Genomic DNA, 22809 nt, shown 5'->3' with positions numbered 1-22809 from the left:
GTGTTTGAAACCCCTGTGCGACTGGTTAAAGAAAGGATTTGAGGGCCAAATAGCGGTTTGATCCACTAGGTGTATTCTGACTTTGAAGATGTTGGAAATTAAGGAAAGTACAGAGGAGTAATACTTCTTGGGAAAGAAATATCCATTCTCTAGCAGCTTATTACCTCCAGTCCTTAGAATAAATGAATTTCCCCTAAAAGTTACTCAGTGACTGAGAGAAATTTTTACACCATAGACGGGGCTTCAAGGGCAAACTGTTCAGGATAAAACTCCAGACCTTAGTTGCTCTTCTAGAGAGAAAGAATGCTCTACCCCTACCAAGAATGTAGGTCAGTGGTATGGCCAAGGAGCCGATGGCTCAGAGGAAGCATGGCTAAGACGTTCAAATCAAGAACCGTACCTTTTAATTGGTACAGCTACATGGACAAAAGAAATCTGAAGCCACACGTAGCAGGAGTAAGTAGAATTCCTGTTCTGGAAGAAGTCGAGTGTACGGACTCTAGGTCTCTAGATTTTTGCTGCGATCTAGAACTTTCGACACTCTTATGAACTTAAAGTTATGAAGCTTTCCTAGGAGGCTCTAGAGTCATTCATTATTTAAAAAATAAGAATTAAAAAAAATCTACATGCAAGAAGAGGTGCTTTGAACTCAATTCTGTTCTTTTATTATTTCTTCACACAGAAAGAGGAAGATTGCCCAATACAATGGTCAGATGCACTCCTTTCCTTGTGCAAGCCTCGTCTGCCTATTGCCAAGCAAATGCTTACAAAAAGATCAGAGGCACAAACAAAATGAGTTAAGAGAAAAAAATGCAAAGAGTTTAAGAGGAGTATCTTGTTTCTAGAAGTACAATTTAAGCACAGTGAAAACAGGGTGTTGCACTGGAAAACGAAGGCACCAGAAGGGAAGAAAATCTACTAGGCAAAGGAGACCTGGGAATTATTTTTCTTTTTAATTCTCATAAACGGAATAGTCACACAGAAATTCAAGGGTTTGGAGCAATGTGGGAATATCTAGACACTTAAGAAAATTTTCCCCTTTTTCCCTGCATTTTAATCCCATGTGAGCCCTCTCGGGGAAGATTTATTTCACCTGATGCAGCTTTTAGGGTTGATGCACATTTGCACTCTGCGTGTTTTCCAGCAACTTTAGTTTCCTTGGACTGACAACCTTGGAGAAATAAAAAATAATTACTTAAGAATACCATAGTGTCTGCGCCTTTAAATTTTCGGCAGATATGGAAAACTTCCACGAGATAGGAGACGTTTTCCTCTTGGGTTTAAACCTGTAATAAAATGTTGCTGACAGACTAATTATAAATGTTTTATATATTTCGTGCATATGTGCTTCTCTCTACACCAATTTAATTCCCATTAATGCTAATCTTGTTAATGCCCACTCAGAGAGGAAAGGAATATGTTAATAAACTGCTGATTTATTTGAGCTATTTAAATGGGGGATGAGAGAAGTAGATGGGAGAAGAGAAACCTCCGTTTTACCCACATCTGTATTTCTTAGAATATTTTCCAAATATTAATATTCCGTTATTCTTGGTGCGAACAGGAAGTGGGGAAAAATAAGGTGACAAAGTGACAGTCCTCCGCCCATGAAAAATAACATTTATTCATCTTTTTAGTATCAGCTCCAAGATGAGAAATGAGATATTACAAAGAGAAGCAGATTTTCTTTGTTAAAAAAAGAGGTAAAGGAAAATGAGATTCATTCAGTGAGCTCTTACTGAAGTGCGTTTTTCTTGAAAAAAAAAAAAAAAAAAGAAGTCAAAACCACAACTAGGTTATGTTCCTAATACTTTTTGTCCTGTTCCTAGTGTGACTGTCCATCTCGTTCTCCAAATAAGAATCCAGTAATTTCTCTGAGCCTCAACCAAGCCGAGAGTTCCAAGCTCAGGGCATTTCAACTTGCCAAGATTGACTCTTAAAAGACACTGTGCCCAGGTGTCCTTGAACCCTGGTGACTCCTCATGACAGCGTCACCCGGCTGGCCAGGAACTTTCGAAGGCAACAGGAAGCCCTCTCAGTCCTGTCTCCAATCATCCCCAAACTAGCGAACCGTTTCTAAAAGCAGAGCTGTGTTACTTCTCAATCTCTCCGAAAGAAGGGGCATGGGAAAGGGAACAGGTGGAAGATGGGGTTTTTGCCCAACTTCCCTGAGACTCGGTTTCCTTATCTGTAAAATGGGGATCATCATCTCTGTGACGTACTTCTACCACATCGCAGGAAGATGGAAGAAGGTGTTTTATCTGAAAACACTGTGGTTAACTGTGAGATGGTGGGCCAACGTGCAGGATTATTAACTGGGAAATGGTTTTCAAGAACAGGAAAAAACTAAAAGGGAGGAAATATAAGGAGAGAGTGTTTTATCTGGGGGTCTGTGAAAAGGGACAGAAAGAGAAAAGCAGAGACAGAAACAGGGACTGATTTACCCTTAGGACGTCTTTGAAAGTTTTCACGGCGACCGATGCTCAGAGTCTATAACTGTGCATATAAAACTTAAAACAGAAATCGAAAACTGCCAAGTATTTCGATGCATGAGGTTTTCCTTTTTTGTTTATCCAAATGTTCCGTGCCCGTGACCCACGAAGATGGGGGCAGAGGTGAGAACACGCTTAACATTCATTGGGAAAAAAAAAAAAAAAATACTGAAACAAACATTTTCAGCACAAATATTAAACTGCCTTTCCTCTACCGAGTGGTAAAAAAATATATTATATTTTGATATTTTTTTTCTCTTTAAATTAGACGGTTATCCATCCCAGCCGAAGTCCTGGCCGGTCATCTGGTAGAACTTCAGGTTGAAGGGCCGGTAGAACTCGCGCAGCCGGCGCACCACCTCGCGGTCGATCTCGGGGTGGGTCCTGCCCTTGGTCTTGCCCAGGCAGTGGGGCTTGCTGCTGCCCTCGGCCTTCTTGAGGCAGGGGAAGCCCTTGGTCTTGTTGAAGTAGAAGTGCTTGTCCGTGATGATCCTCTTGAGGCCCAGGAAGTCCTGCACGCGGCCCAGCTCGCCGGCCGGGTCGCGGATGAGCCGCTCGCCGCTCACGAAGAGCATCTGGCCGATGGGGAAGTGGCGCAGCCAGTGCTCCAGGTGCTTGGCGTAGATGCCGATCTGGATGGCGCTCCACGACGTGTCGATGAGGCCCGTCGTGCGGTTCTTGAACGTCAGGCTCTCGAAGGTGGGGATGTCGGGCCGCTTGGACAGCGTCTGCGTGTAGTCCGAGATGGCGCGGGTCACCGGGTCCCGCACCACCACGATGAGCTTCGTGTCCTTGGACATGGCCGAGATGCGCGCGGGCGCTTCGCGGGTGACGAAGTAACTGGGGGTCTTCTCCATGGTGATCTGGCCCTCCAGGGTCCTCGGCATCAGGTCCCTGGGGAAAGCAAAAGGGCCTGTTAGAGCCTGCAAAGGGAGCGCTTGCCCTGCTGTACAGAGAGAGCTCACTGCAAGGAGGGGAGTGTCCTCCAGACTGGAGCCTGGGGGATGCCTGAGCTGCGGTGCCCTCTCTCCTGCTTCCTACATGGAGAAGTGCACAGCCTTCTCAGGTTCCTGTGTATTCATTTATTTTTTTTAGGATTTTATTTTATATTTGAGCGAGAGAGAGCGAGAGAGAGAGTGAGCACCAGCCAAGAGGAGAGGGAGAAGCAAGTTCTCCACTGAGTGGGGAGCCCTACATGGGGCTCGATCCCAGGACACTGGGATGAGGACCTGAGCCCAAGGCAGATGCTCCACGCACCCAGCCACCCAGGCGCCCATTCCTTGGGTATTTAATGGGAAATAGTGATATTCATCTCATACGACTGTTGGGACAATTAAGCATGTTAATATAATATTCTTCAATACTTCAGAAGAGGGCCTGGCACAGAATTAAAATACTATGTAATTTTTTATTTTATTTTTATTGATAACCCACACTGCTGTCAGAAAATGACCTTCATCAAATTCTTTAGGTAAATTGGACTATCCTAATAATAACGTGATCACACTACTAGGAGACAGTATTAAAATACCCTGAGCCTATTCTACAGTTTCCTTTTTTTAAATATATTTTTTAAAGATTTTATTTATTTACTTATTTGACAGATACAGATCACAAGTAGGCAGAGAGGCAGGCGGGCGTGCGGGGGAAGGCAGGCTCCCTGCTGAGCAGAGAGCCCAATGTGGAGCTCGATCCCAGGACCCTGAGATCATGACCTGAGCCAAAGGCAGAGGCTTAACCCACTGAGCCACCCGGGCGCCCCCTATTCTGTACTTTTCTTACAAACAAAGCAGTTTTATTTCACACAAAACCACTGCCTGGTACACGACACTACTTCTCTTTAGAATTTCTGAATTTTCCTGTTAACAGACAAGACTTATTAAACAACCCATCGTTTCTCAAACTTGAAACCTCTTCACTGCAACAGTCTGTATATCTTGGTTCCTCTCAACCTGGGCCCAGTTGTTATTATCATGTATTTTCCCCACGACAGGGTGAATTCTGGCTCTTTGCCATTCCAAATGTTCTTGATTCTTGTCTGGTTATTCTTCCTGATGAACGAACGTTAGGATCACTTTGTCCCGTGGAAAGAAAAGTACGCCACTGGGTCTTGACAGAGCAGACGTTCCCACCTGGGTCAAGCAAACATTACCTGCTGAGAACTGGTGGGTGTCAGGGCCAGTCAAAAAGGATGAGCCAGAGAGACAAAACCTATTTACTCTTCCAATTTAAACGTACTACCATTCCATCCACTATTCAATACTACCCCCACTGTCTTTCTAATCCCAATTTTTATAAGAAACAGCTCTGGCTCAAATCAGTTTTAGAATAAATTTAGCTAGGGACTTAGTTCAATAACCACACTAAATTTGTCCTCTGCTCCATTGTGAGAAGAATCAAACTTCTACATGTTCTTATACAGGATTCACTTTTATTCCTGGAATACAAGCCATTTCCGTTGGATTCTGATAGATTTTTCTTCTAATATCATCCTAGACTTGGTTCATCATTATTTTGTTCCGGATTTTTCATTCATATTCACTAATGGGATGTTCCTGTAGTTTTTCTTGTGATCAATAGCTTAATCATTGGCTAGAATATGAATTATTCCACCAATAAAATGAGTTGAGAAATGTTTCACATTCTTCTTTATCCTAGAGGAGTGTAAGTAGCAAAATAATTTTTTAAAGATTTTTAAAATTTATTTCCTTGAGAGAAAGAGAGATCATGGTGGGGGCAGACGGAGAGAGAGAGAAGCGGACTTCCAGCTGAGCGTGGAGCCCAACCTGGGGTTCAGTCTCAAGACCCTGAGATCATGACCTGAGCTGAAATTAAGAGTCAAACGCTTAACTGATTGAGCCACCCAAGCGCCTGGCAAAATAATTTTCTTTTAAGATTTTATTTATTCATTTGACAGACAGAGATCACAAGTAGGCAGAGAGTCAGGCAGAGGGAGAGGGGGAAGCAGGCTCCCCGCTGAGCAGAGAGCCTGATGAAGGGCTCGATCCCAGGACCCTGAGACCATCACCTGAGCCGAAGGCAGAGGCTTAACTCATTGAGCCACCCAGGCGCCCCTATCTGTTGCTTAAATTTGGTGGGCATTACCTTCAAAGCCATCTTATACTGATGCTTTTGAGGGTAAGGACAGGAAAGAAATGAGAATTTTCAAACCTATCTTTTCAGTTTCTTCCATGGTAATTGGTTTCTGGTAAATACTCTGCCTTGTCTTGTGTCAATTTTGGCAACTGATTATGTTTCTAAAAATCACATAGTTGAGCAGTGAGTTACATCGGCAGTCTGGACTGTGATTTCATAGTCCCCAGGGATTTCCTGCTTTTTCCCTTTCTTTCTACTTTCCAGATTCTGTTATCTCTTTAAATTCACTTATTTGCATTTTACCTTCCTAATGCTCCCCTTTATTCTTCTTCTACTTAACGATCTGCTGTTCTCCTAATTCATTTAACAGGAAGCTTCATTTATTTTCAGTCCCTTTATGCAAGTGATAAAAGAATTTTGAAGCTGTTATTTACCCCTTTACCCACAAACTTGGTCAAACTTCATGTTTTGACATGTACTGTTGTCATTTTCATAAATACTTATTTAGTTAATTGTGTCTTGTACTTTTTATCTCCTTTATAGCCTTGGTGTGATCCAGGATTGCTTTTGTTTTTACTTTTAATTCTAATGGTTGGTTTGCTGCATTTTTGCCGTAATTGGGTTATGAGTTTCTAGTTTTCCTTTGTTGGAAAATAATGTACTTTGTGTTATGTGAATTTGCCTTTGTTTACTTCCTATAATTTAGTCCCACTTACACTATTTGCTAACTTTATATTAAGAAAAACTTCAGACACAACCCCAAGTAGAGAGAATTATAACGTAAATCTCGTGGACCTTACATCCAACTTCAAAAAACAACCAGTGGCCAATTTAATTTCATTCATAACCCCCTCCCGTTCTACTCCCTCCTCCACAAATGAGCTACTTTCAAGTCTGTCTCAGACATCACGTCAACTGGTTCATAGACATTCTGGTCCCCCAACAAATGGTGCAAGAAAGGGGAACCCTCTTGCACCATTGGGGGGAATGCAAACTGGTGCAGCCACTCTGCAAAAGACAGTGGAGGTTCCTTAAAAAGTTAAAAAGAGAGCTACCCTAAAACCCAGCAACGGCACTACTAGGTATTTACCCCAAGAATATAAAAATACTAATTTTCAAAGAGATACGTGCATGCCCATGCTTACAGTCAAATGATGGAAGCAGCCCAATGGCCACAGATTGCTGAATGGCTAAAGATGTGATCTATACACATAGTGGAATATTACGCAGCCATCAAAACGAATGGAATCTTGACATTTGCAGTGATGTGGATGGAACCAGAAGGATTATGCTGAGGGAGATAAGCCAATCAGAGAAAGACAAACACTACATGATTTCACTCATATGCAGAATTTAAGAAACAAAACAAATGAGCAAAGGAAAAAGAGAGGGAGAAAAACTGAGAAACAGACTCTTAAATATAGAGAACAAACTGAAAGAGGAGGTGGGTAGGGAGCGGCGGATGAAACAGGTGATGGGGATTAAGGAGTGCACTTGTGATGAGCAGAGGGTAACCTATGGAAGTGCTGAATCACTCTAGCGTACCCCTGAAATGAATATTACACCATATGTTACCTAACTGGAATTTATGTAAGAACTTTTAAAAGACCCATTCTGCTTCCCATTGTCATTATTTTTGGCACAAATTCCTCAACATCTGTAGCAATAAGTCATTGACCCTGGGCTAGTTCAGTGATGCTGGGATTCTCAGATTTTTGTCGTCTTTGGTATTTTAGTCTGGTTATGTTTGCTTTTATCCTTAGGGAAGGACATGATAATTAGATATCTGATTTCTCTTGCTCTTTGTTGTTGTTTCCAGAAACCCGCAATTCTTTTTGCAAAAGAACCTTTCATGTCACCCATCCCCCACTCCCTAAATATACCTTCGGGTCTGGGGAAAATCAAGCCGCAACCAAAATTCAGTGTTGCCGCAAAGCAGACCCAGGTAGCGGTCACTGCCCACGCTCACACTGGTGTCACTGCACGGCTTGAATTCATGGCCCATCACTGTGTCTCTCCCCACAGAGAACTGAGAAACTGGCGAGGCCAACCCACTCTGGAAGCTTAGCTTACACCTTTACGAGATGAGCCAGGAGGTCCATCCAGACATTGTTGGAATAATTCGGTGAAGGAAATTTGATCAACTGTGTGAAAAAAAGTCTGGGATAACAAAAGCAAATGCTAAGTACCAGCAAAGTGATAAGAAAGAATATTTGGTGATTAAAACAGAAAAAAAAAAAGAAGTCCGCATTCTTGCCTCTTTTCCTGTGATCTCTGACTTTTAACTACTCAAAAGCTACTGGCTGAGAATCTCAATCTTCCTCTCTCCTGTCTCAGAGGAACACAGAGATCTCCAGCCGCCCTTTTCAGCCCAGATTCTGGCTGGAGATTGTGCTGCATGAATGGAAATCCCACTAATATCTCTGAAAAAAGAAACCATATTTTCCATTCTTTCAATAGAGGGGGGAAAGAGCAATCCAAAACAGGCATTTGAAGAGGAGAGAGCTAAAATAGGATTTCAGAAGAAAAACACATTAATGACTGTCATCTCTGGGATGCGGAAAACGAACTGGTTTGGCATGGGGTGGTGGGGGGAGAAGGCGACAGCTGGGAGAGTCCCAGCAAACCAGAAGCTGCCTGTAAGCCGGTTTTTTTCAAAAAGGAAGAAGTGATAGTCTAAATAAATCCTTAATGAAGCTTATATTGTAGAAGGACTCACAATAGGATTCTTTAAATCGTCATCTCCTTTTTCATTTCTTTATTCATTTTCTTACTGCAATTTGAATTTCCATGTTTAGAGTAGAGCTCATCTATCACAAAAAACGAAATGCATGTGTAATTTGGAATACCGATTTTTCAAAGTGTTGAGAACTTGCAAATCGTCCTTCCTTACCTGAGTGAGATACACACTGTGACTCTACCCTGTGCCAGGACGTGGGCCCGAATGGGCAGAGAAAAAGCCATCCCAGCATCGTGAAAGCTTGGGTGAGATACCAGACAGGCTAAGGGAGAAGAAAGGTGTGTATAGTAAGCTACATCAAGTTTCCCTAAAGATGGGACAAGTTGGGGTGGGGAGTAAGAAATCCGATTGGACGATGGGCGGGGTAGCTCCTAGGAGGCCCTAATTTCCTGGCTAACCAGGTGATGCTAACTAACTTCACCTCTAAATAGTGATGCGGATCTGGAGACGTTAATAGTAGGTACGGGGAGGTGGAAATTGGTAGAAACCAGAAGGATAAGGAAAAATCAGGAAAACTTATTCGTTTTTTGCTCCGCAGGAAGGCAAGGGTTAAGAAGAAATCTCACAAGCAAATTAAGGATTATTACAAAGTGGGTTGCACACATGTGCTCTTTCTCCCCGAAGAACACAACAGCCCAAAAGTAGAAGCAACACAACAGTTCATAAGCAGAATATGCTCCATACCGCACAATGGAATAGTATTCGGTCATTAAAAAGGAAGCGAATTCTGACACCTGCTCCAACATGGGGGAACCCTGAGGACATTCTGCTCTGAGAAATTAGCCTGTCACAGAAGGACAAACATGTGACTTCACATACATGAGGCCCCTGGAGTCATCACGTTTGTAAAGACAGAAAGTAGAATGGCAGTTACCAGGGGCTGGGAGATGGGGAGGGAGTTGTTTAATGGCTTGGAGTTTTAATTTTGCGAGAGGAAGAGCTCTGGAAAATGATTGTTCCACAGTGTGAATGCACTCAGCACTACTGAATGGTACACTTAAAAATGGTAAACATTACATTACGTCTATTTTTATTTTATTATCATTTATTAAAAAACAAAACAAAACAAAAACTTCCCAAGAAGACAAGGTCTTCAATTGCATCAGTAGAATTTAATTAGACAAAAGAGCCTTTTTGGTTTTACAGATAATTAAACATTTAGCACAACGAACTGAAAGAGGCTACAGTTTTGCTTTCCTCTTGCTGGGCCAAAGGGGAATATAATAATTTATGCACTATTATGGAACTGTCTGATTAGGAAATAATGTTCTTTAGCCTGCATCTGCCCACCACTGAGTGGATGACCATGAGCTAGTCATCCAACCTCTCCAATTTCAGCTCACCTCACCCGAAAAATCAAGCCAAGGGGCTGGGCAATCTGGACCATAAGCAGAGTTGACATGACCATTAGGGTAAGGAGCATACCAAGACCTGTTCTTTAAGAAGGTGATGCCTGGTGTTAGAATTTCCAGCTGCCAGGAGAACCCCATCTAGTCCAGATCACAAGGGTCCAGAGGAGGTCAGAGCCCCTCTGACATGTTCCTGGAACATCCACCCACATGTCCATTAGAGACCCTATATGTACAACATTCCAGCAGTGAGAGTGCCTGGTTTGAAGGCCATAAACTGGCAAAACCGAATTATTTGCCTATTACGGTGGGAGAGAGGGGAGCTCAGTTTTTAAGGGGAATCAATTTCCCCCCATGCCATGTGGCACAGTTGTTTCTGGAAGGGAACTGCTTGGTAACACTTCCATGTGACTCGGGATATTGTGCCTCCTGGATATCCTGGGGGTTTCATTTTAGATCCAACCAATCACAATGGGGTGAATCGTTGTGGGCCTACAGTTATTTGAACAGTTTTCTAGTGGTCTATGGTATAGGAAACGGCCAAGTATGAACCATGAGACATCTGCCAAATAATATATTCTTACTTAAGCCCTAAGTCGACTGAGTACTTCATGGTAGGAGTGCTAAGGTGACCCAGAAGGCCTTCCTCCTGTCACACTGTGGATAGGACAGATCTGCCTCCATGACAGCGCCCCACTGATAGTCCCAGAGGCAAGGTCACCACCGTCTGCATCACCATCACCTGCATGGTCAGGGACACCACCAAGAGGCAGCCCCCAATGGCAATGAACAACACATATTCATTGCCCATACCACTCAAGAAAGGGTAAGAAAGAACGCACCTCATGTGCTTCACCCTTCGTACTCCTTTGTTCCAAATTCCTTCTGTCCACATACTGTCCTCCCGCGCCTGTACCCTTCCACCAGAACTGCTACTAGCCCTCTCTGGAGGTACTTCTTCCTTAAAAAGTTACCCTCCCTCATTGCATTTTCCATCATGGTTATCCACATGGAAAAATAAATCTTGATATCTCGCCATATGGAAAAATCAACTCCAGATGGCTGGTACATATATATATGAATGATAAAATAATAAAACTTTTGGAAGGAGACCTAGGAGAGCATCTTAAGTTTCTTAAAGGAAGAACCACAAAGAAAAGAATAATGAATTGTACTATATTAAAAATAAGAATGTCTGTTCACCAAATGATACCAATAAGAGAGTAAAAAGGCAAGCATGAGAATGATAGAAAATATTTAAAATACATATACCTGACTAGAGATTTACATCCATCATACGTAAAGAGTTCCTACAAATCAATGAGTTAAAAAACTAGACATCAGGAAAGAGAAATGGGCAAATGTCTTGAATAGGCACTGCACACGAAAAGCAGCATCAAAGAGTCCATCAACGTATGAAAACGTACTGCACTTCATTAGTCCTCAAGGGACTGCAAATTAAAACACAGTAACCTACACCCACCTGAATGGCTTAAAATAAAAACCACAGTGAATTCCAAATGTGGCGAAGATATGGAACAACTGGCTCTTTGTTGGTCTGAGTATAAACTGGCATAAGGACTTTTGGAAAACTATTTGGAACGATCTACTAAAGCTGCACATATATATACATATAGCCCAGCTATTTTGCTCCCAGGAATATATGCAATGGACATCATACACATGCTCATCAAAAGACATGGTCATGAGTGCTCATAGTTAATCATCACAGCCCCAAAGGCAAGCTCCCTAAAGACCCATCAAAAACAGAAGGATGTATGTATATATTTATGTATGTATACGTAGATACATGTCCATATATATGTGTGTATATATCTTTTTTGATGACATAAACAATGTATTACATACATATATGTATATATAAATAAGATATATATGAAATACAGAATTGGCATGAATGACTCAACATTTGTGAATGAATCCCATAAACACAATGTTGACATACATAGCCAGTCACAAAAATGTACGTACTGTATGCTTTCTCTTATAAAATTTCAAAAACAGCCAAAACCCACCTACAGTGTTAGATGTCAGGGACAGTGGCTACCTTTAGGGGAATGAGTGACTGGAAGTGGGTGCAAGGTGCTTCTGGAGAGGTGGATATGTCCCACTGCGTAACGTGGGATTTGTGCTCTTTTCTGAATTTGGTTATACTTCAATAAAAAAGTTGTTTTGAAGAAAGGAGAATGCTCCCCTTCTTCTAAAAAAGGGGGGGGGGAATTTTTCTCTTTAAGGAGAGTTGAGACTAATTTTTATATTTTTTTAATTTTTAAAAAGATTTTATTTATTTGGCAAAGAGATAGCGAGCACAAGGAGGGGGAACAGCAAAGGGAGAGGGAGCAAGGAACTTGCTGAGGGAGGACCCTGACGTGGGACTTGACTGAAGGACCCCAGGATCATGATCTGGGTCAAAGGCAGCTGCTTAACCGACTGAGCCACCCAGGTGCCAAGAGGCTTTTTTTTTTAAAGTTAAGATTTCTGCCTAAGAATTCTCATGAGGGCAAAACATTATTGACTTTATTATAAAATACAATACTGAGGGATCACCTATGTCTCCATAAAGACAACATCATTTTATAGGAAACTCAAAACCGGGAATAGGAATGTGGACCCATGTCGATTCTGCTGTTCCTAAACTGTGTGACCTTAAGCAAATCACTTTCATTCTCTGGGCCTTGGCTTCTTCATAAGCAAAACAGTAAGACTATTGTCCTCTGGGTCTCTAGGGCCTTCCCACCTCCAAGACTCCATGTAGGGCTCAGAAGTTAAATTCATTGTTAATTTGTCAGGCTTACAACTCTACACAGCCTCACAACTGCTCTGTTCTGAAGTGTGACCCCACCAACCACATCAAAAGATTTGTATAAATCAGGGGCGCCTGGGTGGCTCCATCGGCTAAGCATCTGCCTTTGGCTCAGGTCATGATCTAGGGGTAATGGGACTGAGCCCCACGTGGGGCTCCCTGCTCAGCTGCGGGTCTGTTTCTCTCTCTGTGATCTCTCTTGTTCTCTCTCAAATAAATAAATAAATACAAATCTTAAAAAAAAAAAGATTTGTATAAATAATTAGGACAAATCCACATCAACAGAATTCATTCACAATCAATGAGATCTGAAAGAATGGGATTAGTCCCAATGAAGATTCCCTTGCTGTTCCCTTGGTGCTTGGAGGCAGAAGAAAGACCAGGAAGTCCAGGAGATGAGTGGTCTCAAAGCAGGGGCAACCAAGAATTCAAATGGAGGTGTCTGAAGACAGAAGCCAATGGACACTCACCAAGCATTTACCACAGACCCGGATCTGATAAAGATTTCTCACATCATTAACGGCAGGGAAAAGCTGGAATTACTAACATTGCACGGTTGCAGAGATAGGTTCAGAGAGGTCAAGCGACTTGTCCGAAGACACACAGCAATGAGGGAAAGAGACAGAATGAAAATCTAGGTTTGTTCAGCTTTCATGTGCGTCTTCTTTAAACCTCCCCAGGCACCCAGGCGGCACGAGCAGGACCCCTGCAGTGGGGATTATTGGCCATCTTCGATATTCTGTCAAAACATATGAGCATTCAATGCACTCACTTCTCTATGCATCGCAGAGTGCAAATCATTCTGCTTGGAATCTTGTGAACAGGCAAGAGACGGAACATGTTTGTCAAAGGCTTTCTTCCGTCAGAGAAGGTCACGCTGCAAGGAAAAGTCCCCAGAGTTGTAACACAAAGGTAATTTACCTTGAGGAGTCAATAAATCTGGCTCTCGCAAGCACACATTTTGCTTTGTCTATACAACCCAACAGAAACAACATGTCTGTTTTTGGAAGACTCTGGCAGCAGGAAATTCTAGGAAAAACATGCTCTTTGCATGGCCCTGGCGTAAAGGTGGCTCCCAGGGGTCCCCAACGGCGTGAGCCTGGAGCAGAGGAAGTTTCCAGCAAACTCCCAGCGCTGTCAGCCCGCCATCCCTCGGGCCAAGGTCCAACCGCATCAGTATTTCTTTTCCTGCTGTTGTGATGTGGGACCCCACTCCAAACGTGACTTGGAAAGTTGGAAAGAAAACTCCCTTGAGTTGTTTGAGTTGGCTTCTGTGGGGGAGGAAGGCTTATGTTTTTGAACCAGCCCCCACGCTGACCTAGTCTAGATGTACGATTCTAATAACCCAACCCTCGACAAGGTACGTCATTATCACGCGTAAAGGCTGGTACGTGTCCCATGGCCCTTGATGGGCGACTCCCGGTAAAACTGTGAACGATCAAGTAAAGAAAGAGAAAGCATTCTAACTCTCCCAGGCTCTATGACAAAGGGAGAAAGCTTCTTTGAAAAACAACCAACCAACCAACCAAACAAAGGCCCATTATGTTCCTTGGTGCTCCAGGGAAGGAGAGAGAAGTCAAGCATTCTTGGTTGATCGTTTTTTTGGGGGGTGGGGGGGCATCATAATAAGGCAGAAAATACATCTGTATCTGGGTCAGAGAGAAGAAGGACCCTGACAGGAAAGGAACAAGAGTTATCTTACATCATAGATTCAAGCACGAATCCTTTATGTCTCTGTAAGCCTTAGTTTCCCCAAGCCAGGCCACGAATTATCTCATTCATGGACTCTGAGCAAATACAGAAATAGACCAGTGTTTTCTAAGGCTCCATGCCTCACCCTGATTTTCTCCTTCCAAGTTTACTCCATTGGGGGAATTTGTGCATTGGTAAGATTTAAAATATAATTTTAACTCTATATCCATGGATCCCAAATTCTGTTTTAAAAAGGGGTCTTGTTCTTGGGAACTGATGTGCTTCTCCCAATGTCCTATCAAGATGCCAAAAAATATCCAGAGGGGGAAAAAAAACAAAAACAACACAAAATCTGACAACAATAACAACTGAAATTCACATACAACTCTCTCTTTTTCTAAGGAATCATCTAGAGGAAGACAGGAACTTGTCATGCCTCTCCACAGTGGATCTGTCTCTGAAATTCAGACATTCTTTTCTTTTTTTTAATATATTTTTTAACGATTTATTTATTTATTCTGGGGCAGAGGGAAGGGGCCAGAAAGAATTCCAAGCAGACCCCGCCACCGAGCATGGAACCGCCCCCCCCACATACACACGGACAAGGGGCTCAATCCCACTACCCATGAAATCATGACCTGAGTCAAAATCACCAGTCAGACACTCAACCGACTAAGCCACCAAGGATCCTGAACCTTAGACACTCCTGAGGCACCATACTAAAAAGTCACAACCATCACCAAAAGCCCTCGTAGAGATCCACGCTTTGAAAACTATTTGCAAAATTCTGGGTGTTTGAGAATAAAGAAGCATTTCACAGGCATTCATATAGAAAGGCAAACGCAGTAACAGTAGAACTAGCTACTTGAAAAACGAAGGTCACGGCTCCGGGTGGGGGGTTTAAATTGCACTTTTGTAGGAAGGTTCCAAAGGTCGTTAAAGATTAAAAAGAGAAAAACTCTTATCCTGATCTAAGCTGTATTTCATTTAAAGTCATATCAATATAACATTTGCAGATATGCAATGATTCAGAAACCTTAGCATTGACGTGACCTTGGGGAAGAAACCCTGAAGTTTCACTTCGGCGAAACAAAAGAGCAAACTTAAAAGCTCAAGAATAAAAAAGTCTATGTATAAGAAACCAAGGGGACATCTACAATCAAAATAGAAATAAGTCTTAAAGAATGATTCAGCAGCTAGTTATTAAAAAATGACTACAAATAACAGAGATGAAGTATAATTAAATTAGTCGGGATCGGAAGTCTGATAAATATTTATGAACCCTTAGAAGAGTATATGAGAGAGAGAAAGAGAGAGAGAAAAGAGAGAGAGGGAGAGGGAAAGGGAGGTGAGGGGTGGGTAGGGGAAGAGACTGATTACAGAGAAAACAAAGGTGGGATTAAAAGGAGAAGAATGGGGACGCCTGGGTGGCTCAGTGGGTTAAGCCTCTGCCTTCAGCTCAGGTCATGATCTCAGGGTCCTGGGATCCGGCCCCCATCCGGCTCTCTGCTCAGCAGGGAGCCTGCTTCCTCCTTTCTCTCTGCCTGTCTCTCTGCCTACTTGTGATCTCTGTCTGTCAAATAAATAAATAAAATCTTTAAAAGAAGAAGAAGAAGAAGAACGTTCTGGATAAAGAAAAGTGGGAGGACCGCTCTGCTAGGCAGCAGAACCCCTGGACGTGAGAATGGGAGGAGACTCAGAAATCCCCTAATCCAGCCCCTTCATTTCAGATGCAAAAGGTCTGAGAAGTCAGGCCACCCAGGGGACACAAAGCTTAGCTTAGATTCTGGTCCACTGGTCACCCTCAGCTGCCACCGGTTCATTCTCTTTCTGTGACAGAGCTTTCTTCCCTGTTTCTAGAAACAGAAGATGCACAGGGCTGGACCACCTTCACATTTCAAACCCCTGGAAAAGAAACGTCCCTCGTGGATGGTGAATTCCCTTCCATTGTGTCTGACGCCAGAAAGGGACACTGAACTTGAGCCCTGATTAGGATGAGAATCGGGTTTTCTTCGTCCTATCTGGTACTTTAACCGAGGTTAGAAGAAGAACAGTCTAGAAGGCGAAGATGGGAGTTCCTAATGGACGTGGGCAGGCGTGGGCGGACGGTGGGCATCCTCTCTCCACTCTGTGGCGGTCGCCCCCACAAAGCCCCATCAAGGCTCCTCTTGGCCATGACGGGAGTTTTATAAATGATTCGTGGGAGAGCCGGGCTATCAGCTCTGCGCTACTGTGGACAGCTGCTTCCGAGCAGAGCCCTCTCCTAACCCGGAATTATCAGCTCTTTGCAGATGTGTTGCTGGAGATAAGGGAAGAATTGTGCTTTGCTTGCCGAGAATGGAAACTAAGGACAGTGGGGGATGCTAAGACAGGTGCAGAGAAACCTGAAGGAAGGTCCTTTGCTACATTTTGGAAACAGAGGGGCATGTGCTTCTTTTGGTGTCTGATTTTTTTTCCTTCTGCTATTGTTTTTGTTTTTTGGTTTCATTTTTAGGTTCTGCACGCAGAGTAGCTACTAAGTCAGTAGGTCTTTCAAGTTTAAAACAGGAAAGGCGACTCAAAGCTGTGGTTTTAACGTGGTCCAGGGTGCCAGACTGCCTGGATGTTCTTTCTAAAATTGCCAGCAGGTGTGCGCCTGCGGGGCTCAGTCGGTTAAGTGTCTGCCTTGGCTCAGGTTCTGATCCCCGGGTCTGGCATCGGGCTCAGGGTCCTCCTCAGCGGGGGGCCTGCTTCTCCCTCTCTGTGTGCTCTCTCTTGCTCTCAAATAAATAAATAAATAAACAACAGACAAATAAATAAAATTGCAAGCAGGTGACCCAGTCCCCAGCTTCCCTGGTTTCGTACAACATAAAAAGATACACCTTCTATCCCGCCAACGGAACTTCCCAAATCATCTCACTTGTATGCTATAAAGAAGCCTCCAGAATATGACCTCATCGCGAAATGAGGCGTGCAGACAAAACAAACTTTGGGAAAGCAATCAAGGAGCATCCATTAGACACAGTCCGTCAGCGTGGATATGCCACAGGGCACTCTCGCCGCTCTACCAGGGACCCTGGGGCAGCAGTGCCCTTGGATGAGAAGCATCCTTGCTCAGAGCCCCGCCATGCAGGAGGTCCTCCTGTGACAGACCCAACTTGCGGTCCCATTTAGGCAACCCATGACCCTAAGTATCCACTCTCGTGACCAACCCTACTCAGGTTCCAGGGAAAAGCTTCTCCCTAACTCTTGCCCTGTGTCTTCCAAGCAAACGTCTGAATGCTGACATGGGACATGGCTTTGCGTCACTGCGGACACTGGAGGGGGACGCGGATCTGTTTTGGGGAAGATCTGAGGGAGAGAAGTGGGTCATGGAGGGAAAGAACAAGTCATTTATCAAATAATGCAGGACAGAGAACATGGCATACCTTCTCGGTATGAAACTGAGTGATCATTCCTTTGCTCTGTTTCCTGTTCCAATTCATGGTCCCGGAGGTGCTCACACACTAGCCTGCTGCTCGCAAGAGCCGCACCCCGAGGTGGAAGGAATTTTGTACTGTTTAGCAAAAGGGGCTACGCAAAAACTTTTAAATTGTGTAGGTCAAGGTCAAAGAGGCAGAAAAGCACAATACTGAAGTCTTTCCTTGGGCAGCCAGACCGACATGGAAAGCTAGACTTCAGAATAGTACCAATTTCCCGAAAATGTTTCGTAAGATTTAATTTAATCACCATTAAATTTTCTTTACAATATTTATACATTTTAATGTAGCAAAAATTCCCGTTTATCATTTTTCATGTCCTCTTTGTTTACAGTATTTAAAAGTTTTGTAATGTTCTCAAATCTGTCAGATTTTTTCTTACGACCTTCCCTCTGCTTTCACAATGTCTTCTAAGTAAGGTTGTTCTTCTGTTAACATTAAATAAAAATTCATCTCTGATTTTCATTTTATTTTGAAATTCATTTGAAATGCTTGCTGATACTGAATTCTAAACTTTTTTCCTTTTTTAAAAATGACAGATAACTGGCTTTTCATCCAATCCTGATAGGTCATCTACTCCATATACTAAATTCCTACATAACCTTCGTATTGTGCATAAAGTTTTATAATCTGTTCTAGGTTTACTTTTGCACCAGGAGAACACGTTTTCAATTATTGTAATTTTAGAGTATGTCTCAAACCTCACATGGAATTTCCTGTGTATTCTATTCGTGAGTATTTTTTTTAAGACTTTATTTAGTTATTTGACAGAGAGAGAGATCACAAGTATGCCAAGAATCAGGCAGAGAGAAAGGAGGAAGCGGGTTCCCCACTGAGCAGAGAGTCCGATGTGAGGCTCGATCCCAGGACCCCGAGATCACGACCCGAGCCAAAGACAGAGGCTTATTAACCCACTGAGCCACCCAGGTGCCCCTATTCTTGAGTATTTTTTATTAAGTGGGTTTTCTTCCAAAAGAAGGAATTATAAAATATTTTCATCAACTCCCCTTCCCCTCTTCACTTCCAGGTGGCATTGGAATGTCGTTACATGTTAAGGACTGATTCGGGAAGAAAGGACATCTTGCTATACTGAGTCTGTCAGTCTAGAAAGACGACATGGTTTTCATGTACACAGATCTTTACATTCCTAATAAAACCTTATATTTAAATGGACATGTACAAAAACTGACTTTTTTGGAGCAGGGTTCTATCAAATTCAGTACATATCTAGGTCCGTCTGGCCACCACCTCAATCAGAGTGTAAAACAGATCCATCGCTCCCACATTGAGCTCTCACTTTGTCATCTTACCTTCTCTTCCTGCCCACCTCCTGGCAAGTGTTGATCTGTTCTCTGTCACTATAGTGTTGACTTTTTGAGAATATCATATAAATGGAATTATGACAAATAACTCTTTTTTTAAGTAGGCTCCATGCTCAACATGGAGCCCAACACAGGGCCTGAACTCACCACCCTGAAAGCAAGACCTGAGCTAAGATCAAGAGTTGGATGCTTAACCAACTGAGCCACCCAGGCGCCCCAGAATTATGACACATAACTTTTTGAGCCTGGCTTCTTCCACTCAGCTTAATGTCTTTGAGATCCATTCAAGCTCCGGCACGCATCAAGAGTCTGTTCCTTTTCACTGCTGCGTAGTATTCCATTGTGTGGGCATACCATCATTTTTTATTCACCCACACACTGAGGACAATTGGTTTGGTTCCAGCTTTCAACAATCATGACCAGAACTGCTAAAAACACTTGGCATATAGGTTTTTGTGTGAATAGCAGTTTTTCTGTCAGGTAACTAGCAAAAAGATGTATTCCTGGGTTATTCGATGACTTAATGTATTTAACTTCATAAAAAACTGCCAATTTTTAAAGAGTGGCCCTCCCATGCACATGCCCAAAGCAACGTATGAGAGTTCCATTTGCTCCAATCCTTGTCATCACTTGGTACTGTCAGGCTTTCTGTGTTTTTCCTTTCTTATAGATACACAGTGATGGCTCATACTGGTTTTTCATCTACAGCTTCTTAATGGCTAATGCTATTGAACATCTTTTCCTTTACTTAATACCCTTCTTTGTTGAATGTTTGTGAAAGCCTTTTGCCCATTTTTTAAATTGGGCTGTTAATTATTTTTACTGCTGAATTTTGAAAGTTCTTTGTATATTATAACTAGAAGTCCTCTGTTGGCAACAGAATTTTGAAATGTTTTCCCAGCCTGCAATTTGTCTTTTCATTCTTTTTTTTCATAATTGCTTGACTATTCTGTGATGATTAAATTTTGAACACTGTTTTGGGCACCACCACCACCCCCCCCCCCCCGCTTTCTGGGGGGTTTTGGTGAGAACATTTAAGTTGTACTTTCTTAGTAAATTTCAACAGTGTTGCCAACTATAGTCACCATGTTTTACATTAGATTCTCAGAGTTTACTCATCTTATAAGTGAGAATTTGTACCCTTTTGCCAGCCTGTCCTTACTTTCCAACCCCAAGCCCTTGGTAAGTACTTTTCTACTCCCTGTTTCACAATTTTGACTTTTCTTTTTAGATTCACTATAAAAATGATACCACACAGTATTTGTCTTTCTTTTAGCAGTGTCTCCGGCGGAACAAAAGTTTTAATTTTGATGTAGTTCAATTTACTCATGTATTTCGCAGATTATGCTTTTGGTACCACGTCTATGAACTCTTGGTTACAAATACTCAGTAAAGCTTTTTACAGACTAGTTGTGTATACTTGTTGCTATTATCCCTGAATAGCTTCTATTTCTTGCAATTTTAAGTGGATTACTGATTTTTCACTTTATCTAAATCTACTTTAAAATGTTTATGAAGATGCAAAAATCGTATTTCGTATTTCGCAATGTTTTTCGTATCTCTTTCTTCCAATAGATTGAACAGATCGCGTGTTTACACAGAATTATGGTCATGTAATGGCAAATAAGTCACGAGGCATATTTGCAATAGATGCTTCCACTCATATGTATCTCATTATAAAAATAACATGTGAGTGTCAAAAAATATTTTAGGGGCAGGCAAGGTATCAAAAATATAGATGCATATATAGATATGGCAGAATCCATATATTCTGGCCACTTGGACACTTGGCATGAGGTAAGAATGAGGACTGTGATGGGTGGGTCAGTCACAATGATGGTCTAACCTTAAGTCCTCAGATCTGCCCTTTGGGTAGCTAAGTCCGACACAGGCCCACCACTTGAAGGCAGAGGTTTTTAACCCAAGCTCAGAGAATGAGTATTGGGAGGTAATGAAACCAGTGTTAAGTGTGTACAAAAATGTGAACATGAGCATATGTGCATTACCCTGGGTAAAAAGCCTGAAACCTCATCAGACTCTCTAAAAATACCATTCCATTCCAAGAAGGCACACTCACGTTCTCTCCATTCTCTCGTTTCAAACATATCCAACTCACTGTACACATTCAATAAATATTTATTGAATGACTGAGCAAATAAATGTTTCTTGAACTATTATGATACAGTAAAACTTTAGGTCTGACCTCAAGCTTAAGATTTTTATTTAGCATTTATTGAATGCCTCCTTTGGCCAAGCACCCAAGTAGAATACGGACCTCTGTGGACGAAAGGGCAATGTTTCTGTCCTCAAGGAGAAAGACATAATAGCAAGGTATTTCAGTGGGAGAAGCTCCAGAATGGGAGTCTCCGTTCATTAAGTTCAGAGAAGGAGCACTGGATCTGCCTAAAGACTGTGCAGAAATCTCCACAAATACAGTGGTGCTTGAGTGCAGATGAAAATGTTGATGACAGCAGAGCTCTAGGTAGGCTGCAGAACCCTTCAACTGCAAATGCTGGGACCTGAGGTTACTGAAGAGTGAGCGTGATCTGGAGCCTGGGAACCCATCACCAGTTATATACAGACTCTCCTTGTCATGGCTTTCAGGACAGTTTATCAAAGTCAAGTAGGAGAGGCAGGAGGATTCTAGAAGAAATCATTTGAAGACACAGAGGTGTAAGAGATCATGGCGTGGGGGATTCCAAGTGGTTTTGTCTTGTTGGAGGATTAAGTGTGAGGGATCCCACTGTTCTACATCTACTGGTTCAGAAATTTCTAGAAATACCAGTATAAATACCTAAGCATTAATGCAAACGGGTGTCCACCACAGCACTGTCAAAAAGGTCTCCAAAACAGGAAATGACTTAAATGTCCACCACCAGGAGACTGGATAAAATATTCCGGTACAACCATAAAATGGAACATTTTGCAATGTTAAAAAGATCAAGTTACAGCTTTTCAAATTAAGATTTCAAATCGATTTCAAGTTAAGAAAGATCACCAAAATCTGAGTCTGAAATTTCAGAATAGTATAAGCCATAAAGCAACAGGATATTATCTCATAAATTTTTTTAAAAACATACAATATAAAAAAATGCTTGTGTGTTTAAATATGTTTCAGTGATTGTTAGGCTGATTGTGTTGATGGCCCCAATTTTTTGCCCCTTTCTCCAATCCTTGACCCTTTGCCATGGATTCTGTAGCTTTTTCAATGTGAGTGAAATCTCTTTTCCCATTCCTGATACTGAGTTCAACCATGTGACCTGCTTTCGGGCAATGGACACCATTGAGTGTATAGTTATTTCAAGAAGAGGCTCAAAAAGCCTCTTGTCTATTCCACTCATGCTCTTGTGCCTGGCCATCACTATGAGGACATGTCTGGACCGGGCTTCTGGAAGATGAAGGACAAATGGAACAAAGTTTAGTCACCCAAGTTATCCAAGCAAAGACTACCCTAAATCAGCCTTCAGCCAGCAGATTCCCATACATGTGACCAGACCCAGACAAGATCAGAAGAGCCATCTGGCCGACTCATAGCTGACCACAGACACATGAACAAGGCCAGCTCAGATCTCAAACCAAGCATGGAACCCAACAGCCTTGTAAAATAAAGAACTCTATGTCTCTGAGGTTTTGTGGTAATGCCATGGAATATTATTTTAGCCATAGATAACTAATACACTGCATTTGTCTATAACACAGGCTTAACCAAATGACTGGACAGATGCACACCCAACTATTAATAGTGGTTACCTCTAGGGAATGGAATTGTCGGTCAGCCTGTACTTCCAAACACTGAAAGGCCTGCTGTACTCTCTAAGAAACAGAACTGGTACTCC

General features: G+C 42.4%; 1 protein-coding gene across 1 annotated transcript in view; it reads right to left on the bottom strand.

Annotated features, from left to right (window-relative positions):
- Positions 1-642: 642 nt before the first annotated feature.
- The window catches only part of HS3ST3A1 (heparan sulfate-glucosamine 3-sulfotransferase 3A1), a 94186-nt gene continuing 72019 nt past the window's right edge, over positions 643-22809 (bottom strand). The window contains exon 2 of the mRNA XM_045983872.1: positions 643-3386. Coding sequence (XP_045839828.1) covers positions 2765-3386 — 622 coding nt within the window. The 3' untranslated portion in view covers positions 643-2764. The remainder of the gene's footprint in view (positions 3387-22809) is intronic.

The sequence above is a fragment of the Meles meles genome, chromosome 18, assembly GCF_922984935.1.
Source record: "Meles meles chromosome 18, mMelMel3.1 paternal haplotype, whole genome shotgun sequence".
In the NCBI taxonomy this organism is placed as follows: Eukaryota; Metazoa; Chordata; class Mammalia; order Carnivora; family Mustelidae; genus Meles; species Meles meles.
Note: the sequence above shows the minus strand (reverse complement) of the source record. Positions and strands in the feature narration are given on the sequence as shown.